Source organism: Arvicola amphibius, chromosome 7, assembly GCF_903992535.2.
Source record: "Arvicola amphibius chromosome 7, mArvAmp1.2, whole genome shotgun sequence".
Classification (NCBI taxonomy): Eukaryota; Metazoa; Chordata; class Mammalia; order Rodentia; family Cricetidae; genus Arvicola; species Arvicola amphibius.
Window position 1 is genome coordinate 42,952,272 of NC_052053.1, and position 6,358 is coordinate 42,958,629.

The 6,358-nt window shown below is 57.0% G+C and overlaps 1 protein-coding gene across 1 annotated transcript; it reads left to right on the plus strand.

Annotated features, from left to right (window-relative positions):
- The first annotated feature begins 977 nt into the window (after positions 1-977).
- Fut7 (fucosyltransferase 7) lies at positions 978-3,840 on the plus strand. The gene is given in 3 exon segments (XM_042055466.1): positions 978-1,305; positions 1,308-1,415; positions 2,314-3,840. Coding segments are annotated over 3 exon segments (1,281 nt in total). The 5' UTR covers positions 978-1,148; the 3' UTR covers positions 3,330-3,840.
- The last annotated feature ends 2,518 nt before the right edge of the window (positions 3,841-6,358 follow it).

Here is a 6,358-nt window from a genome sequence, read left to right on the forward strand (position 1 = left end):
ACTCATGTTCTCTCAACCCTCCCCCCTTTTCCTTTTTCATTCTGACCCATTTCTGGGTAAAACTTCTGAATCTATTCCCCAGTTAGTATGTTCCCATGATCAGGGGCCCCAACAGCTGCCAACCTGGGCTGGATGGGAGGGTGAGACAGTAATAAGACAGATGTGGGGGAGGTTCCTTCAAATCCACCCAGGAAGGGAACAGACTGTGGGTGTGGGTGAGGCTGGGGCAAGAGCCCCAGCCAGCCTGGTGGCACAAACAGGAAGGACAGCAGGTTCTGGCAGCCAGAAGCCTGTGGCCCCAAGCTGGCAGGATGGCCCCCTTCCTGCAGGTCCCACACTGCCTTCTGAGTTCCTACCACAAGGAGAAGAGGTGGGGTGGGGGTGAAGTGAAAGTCTGAAGCCAGGGTGTGGCTCTCCTGGGGTCACCCTACTTGAGGAGAGATGGAGAGAAGATGCCAGGGGCAGGGCTGAGAGGGCGATTATCACTATGGTCATCTCACTGAGCACCGAATGATTAGAAGGGCAAGGGCACAGCTGCCCACTCCATGGGTACTTTCGGTTGTATCTCCAGCCAGTTAAATGGCTTCTGGAGGCACCCACACCCTCTCTTCCCCTTTGGGCATTGCGCAAACTCCCCACCACAGTTTGGAGGTTATACCCTGCACGGGGGGATGGGGCACCACCGAGGTGCCAAACAGCCACCTTCTCCCGCACTCGCCTCTGCTGCCACCACGGGTCTGCTGTCAGTTACTTGGTTCCTGTCTCAGCAGCAGCGCAGCGCAGCGTGTCATGTGAGACTATGGCTGGGGGAGGCCAGGAGTCCTGGAAGCCCAGCGGTGAATCAGGGCAGGGTAGGGCCGAGTGTAGGAGGCAGTCCCTAAAAAGGACGCTGGGGCAGCAGATCTCGCAGTGTCTTTCCCTTTAGGAGTCCTGTTCTGGAGTCTGGGACGTGGACCAGACAAGCTTGCTGTTCCCTGTATGAGACCCCCCCCCCAGTGTCCTGGGCAGTAGAGTGGGAGATCTCATGGGGGTAAAGAAAGGGAAGCACATTGGCTAGAAGATTTGCATAAGCTGAAGCAGCTCTGGGTGACCATGCCAGGCCACCCCGCCCTGCACTGGGCCATTGCAGCTCCAGATTCGGGGCCTGGATGAGAGGGAAAGGAGGGTTAGCCCACCAGGGTCAGCTGGAGGGAAGCCAAACGAGCCTGGACCTGAGGCTGGGACCAGCCTTCCTGCTTCTAGAGTGGATGCCAACCCCCTGCCCACCAGTCTGCCTGTTCACGTCAGGGACATGCAGACTCCTTCCTTTCCAGACTGGAAAGCCCCCTCCTGGGATAGCAGGAAGAAAGGAAGTGACCTGCAGCTCTTCCTAGTCCATCCAAGACCTTGGGCTGAGCCTACAGCTCGAGCTCTGTGTACCCACAGGTCTGGAGGGAGAGATGTGCATCCCAGCCCTCCCCGGCGTCCAAGGCAGCTGAGTCTGCCCTAGAGGGGATGTGCTAAGGTCCCACCAGACTGTGATGGGGCCCTTTTCTAAGGACTATAATTCTGTGAACGAGGCGGTTCCTAGAGGTGGCAGAGGTGGGGTGGGGTGGCCTCTGAGAGCAGTAATTTGTGGTGCCCGGAGTTCTGTAAGAACAGGGTCAGCTCAGTGGGGGGCTGGGGGAAGTGGGTGTCACTACAGGGAGGGGCCTCTGTGGCCTCCTGGGGACGTGCAGTTGCTCTCTTCGGGTGCTCTGGGGTTGGGTGGTGGACTATGGATGGGGGTGCTCCTCTGGTCTGGAGAGGAGGGCCACTTCTGCTCAGTATACTCACAAAGGGGATTTCCTTTTCCTGAGAGTAAGCAGGCGTCCAGCTCCTCCTCCATATGCCTAGCTGGTCATCTCTAGGGACTAGCAGGGTTGGGCTGGGGGCCCTGGCTTGGCCTTCTTCCTGTCTCAATTCCCTCTTCCAGCAGAGGATGGGGTGAGTGGGGTGGGGTGGGGTGGAGTGGGATGGTGGCTGATGCCAAAACCCAAAGGGGTAGGGTGGGGCAGAAGTGGGAAGGCCCCTGGCTTCCCTCACCTTGGGTAGATGAAAGGAAGACACCAGGGGCTGAGTTGAGGTGCAGCTGTGATTTTAGGGTGCCTCTATTGGGGAGGCTGCTGTGATTTGAAAGTCTCGTTTCTTTGGGTGGCCAGTTCCGGAAGGCTGTGGATGACTTGCGCTGGTGAGTGCCTGGCCCTTGAGACACCCCGGGTGGGGGATGGTGGGGATTTATGGGCATCCCTGGGCCCAGGGTGACAGGACCTCTCCTTTTTAATCCTGCTTCAGGGTGCAACCCCACCTGGAGGCTGCGAGCCTGGGGGGCTCTGGCTGGAGGTGCAGCACTCATGGCCCTCTGGCTCCTCCGGCTGCTGGAATCAGGTCCTGGGAGCGCCCCAGCGCCTCAGCCCACCGTCACCATCCTTATCTGGCACTGGCCTTTCACCAACCAGCCCCCAGAGCTGCCTGGTGACACCTGCACTCACTATGGCATGGCTAGCTGCCGCCTGAGTTCTAACCGGAGCCTGCTAGCCAGTGCAGATGCTGTGGTTTTCCATCACCGGGAGCTGCAGACCCTGCAGTCTCGCTTGCCCTTGGACCAGAGGCCGCACGGACAGCCTTGGGTCTGGGCCTCCTTGGAATCGCCCAGCAATAGCCGTGGTCTCCGTCATTTCCGAGGCATCTTCAACTGGGTGCTGAGCTATCGGCGTGATTCAGATATCTTTGTACCTTATGGTCGATTGGAGCCCTACTCTGGGCCTACACCTCCACTACCAGCCAAAAGCAAGATGGCTGCCTGGGTGGTCAGCAATTTCCAGGAACGGCAGCAGCGTGCAAGGCTGTACCGGCAGCTGGCCCCTCACCTGCAGGTGGATGTGTTTGGTCGTGCCAGCGGACGGCCCCTGTGCGCTAACTGCCTGCTGCCCACTGTGGCCCGGTACCGCTTCTACCTGTCCTTCGAGAATTCACAGCATCGGGACTACATCACTGAGAAGTTTTGGCGCAATGCGCTGGCAGCTGGTGCTGTGCCTGTGGTGCTGGGACCTCCGCGGGCCACCTACGAGGCTTTTGTGCCTCCAGATGCCTTTGTGCACGTGGATGACTTCAGCTCAGCCCGCGAGCTGGCTGTCTTCCTTGTCAGCATGAATGAGAGCCGCTACCAGCGCTTCTTCGCTTGGAGAGACCGGCTCCGTGTGCGGCTCCTGGGTGACTGGAGGGAACGTTTCTGCACCATCTGTGCCCGCTACCCTTACTTGCCCCGCGGCCAGGTCTATGAAGACCTCGAAAGCTGGTTCCGGGCTTGAACTGCGGCTGGGAGAGGCTGTGTGGGTGGAAGACACCGAAGCACTAGGCGTTCAGCCTCTTGGGTCACTTTGGGACTAACCTGAGGCTCCGGTGGATGGACAGGAAGCCAGGCTATGAGTAGAGCAGAGTGGGCAGGATAAGCCATCTGGATGAGGAAGCTGATGGACCTTAGGGATCCCGGGAAAAAGGCAACAGATTGGAGGGAATTACATAGCACATCGTCCAAGCTAATCAAACAGGAAAGGTGGCTGAAGGTCCCTGACTTATCTTGAACACGCCCATGGCTCAGATGAAGCAGGGAAGCCGTGTTTCTAGAGCTGGACACAAAACCTTAGGCCCCTGAACCTCCACAACCAAGGTGCAGGAGCATATCCTGGGATTCTAAGTGCAGACCACATGCTGGGTCCAGGGGTGTGTGAAGGACAGACAGACAGTGTGGCTGATTCTGGGCTTCTGACCCCACAGTTCTCTCGGAGAAAGAGATGCCACTAATAAAGACACTAACACAAATCTCCCGGGTCATGTGTGAGGTTGTGAGGCCAGCACCGTTCAGTCCCCCTCGGTCCCCCATCTGTCCGTCTGTGTCCGTGTGACCCCCCCCCCCGCCCCCACTTGCTCATTCCCCTCAATCAGCCACTGGGTTTCTGCCTTGCTTAAGTGACACCTTACCCGGAACTCTTAACACCCTACCCCACACCCCTGGTCTCCACAGCCCATGGCAGGTACAGATTGGGGAATTGAAGTCAAACTAAGCTGGGGCTGGAGGTGTCACATGTCATAGGTCTCAGGTTGAAGGGGTGTCTTGTATGACAGGGCCTGATTTACGATGGCTGGTAAGGGTATCCGTGAGGGGATTTAGTGAAGACCCCACTGCAGAAGGAGCCCCTTGTGTTGGGCTGGGAGTGAGGGGAGGAGATATGGGGTGAACCTATGAATATGTGACAGGTTGAGCCCCTGGGATAGGTCTGGACTTGGGTTTGTCCGTGCCTTGGGGGTGGGGTGGCAGTGCCGGCAGGAAGCCCCCCTCCCCCCATGGCTTGTGAGAAAGGCCTGCCCATGGCTTCCTGCCCTGACCCAGCCCCCTGGGCTAACTGGGGAGAAGGAAGTGTCCTGGGGCTGGGGGCTGGGCCTGGGTGGAGCTTTGGGTCCTTTCCCATCAGCCCTGGGGGGCCTCTCCTCAACCAAGGCGCTGAGGAGTGGTGGGAAGCTTTAGCTCTCAAAGGTTTTCATCCATTTTAAGAGCAACCTGAGTGTCCCACAATCTCCGCTGTCCCATTCACAGGTGGGAAACCCAAGCTGGTAAACAGCCGTCACATGTCACCCTCAGGACCGTCGCCTGATTGCTGGCGCTGGTGGCTCTCTGCTGCCCCCTGCTGTCCACACGAAGAAATCAGTCCTGCAACACTCAATAGGCCGAAGCTCAAACACCACTTCCCCAGGCTCCGTGAGCTGGAAGAAGCCAGGGTTACGTGGATGTGGGGGAGTGGGTAGGAAGTAAACCATATATAGAAGGGACAGCCTGTCTTCCCAATCACCCCTGCCAGCAAGGAGTAGTTCTTAAGGTCCTTTTGGGTCTCCTCACTGTGAAGATCAGCAGTCTGGGAAAGGCGGTAAGGCCTGAGCTGGCAGCCACAATGCATGACTGTAGTAAATTCTTCACAATTAAGCCATCTCAGCACCAGTGTGACTAGAAACCTACCTTTCTCGGGCCAGAATTAGGGTGCTCTCACCCTCAGCAGTTTCCGGCCCTTCACATGGGGCATCAATTTGTGCCTGGTAAGCACTCCTGCGCGGGCATCTCTCCCGTGTGGAAAGCACAGAGAGGCTGCCATGACCATCCCTCAGAGCCCACACAACCTCAGCTTGCTTTCTCAATGCAACTGAACGTCTGTGAGGAATCTGTTTGGATGACACCCTGGGACCCCCAAAAGCTGGGTTCATAGCTCTCCCCTCCCATGCTGTGTGTATGTGGGTATGTCACTCGCAGGCTCTGTAAAGCAAAATGCAGTCTTCGCTTTCATCGTTTGTCTTACCTAACCACTGAAGGTGCCCAACCTTTCAGTTTGTCTATCGCAGCCCAGGCTGGCCCTGAATTCACTATATCACCCAAAATGACCTTGAATTCCTGATCCTCCTGCCTCTGCCTTTTGTGTTACAGGGATTACATGTGTGTTGCTCTCTAGTTATTTATTTTATGGAGACAAAGTCTCTCTATGTAGCTCTGGATGGCCTGGAACTTGCTCTGTAGGCCAGGCTGGCCTCAGACTCACAGAGTTCCTCCTGCCTCTGCTTCCCGAGTGTTGGTATTAAAGGCCTGAGCCAGCACTAGGCTGCTCTTTAAAATATCTAAGCCAAGGCCAGGCGGTGGTGGACATGCCTTTAATCCCAGCACTCGGGAGGCAGAGGCAGGCGGATCTCAGTGAGTTCGAGGCCAGCCTAGTCTAAAAGAGCTAGTTCCAGGACAGGCTCCAAAGTCACAGAGAAACCCTGTCTCGAAAAACAAACAAACAACAACAAAAAAACCCAAAAAACTAACAAACAAACAAAATCTAAGTCAAGTTGTCAGGCTGCATCTTGGAGCCTTGAGGTCATTGCCCACCCTACACAGATGGGATTCTGCTAATGTATCAGTGCCTCTCCTCTAAATGAGTAACTGACCCTGCTTCCCATCTCTACATGGGAGGAGGACCAATCTAGTGGTGACCTGATGGGGACCAAGCCTCCTTCAGTGTTCCAGGAAGAACAGTGGAACACCCTGGGGACTCCTGCGCAAATCTATCAATTGGGGGGCACATATCTGGAGTCCCTTGGGAGAAGTATAGGGTGCCCAAGTTCTCTCCAGGCCTCGGAAACGTGTGAACCTAGATCTTGGTTCAGACGCGGGCTGTGACGGACCTGGGAACACCGCTTTACGGGGTGAGCAGAGGCCTAGTGCTATGCGCAGGTGCAGCGGGGCCCAGGCTCGTCGGGCTTGGGCGCCCCCTGGTGGCACCCGAGCGCCGAGTCGCCTTTCAGCGGGGGCGGCTGG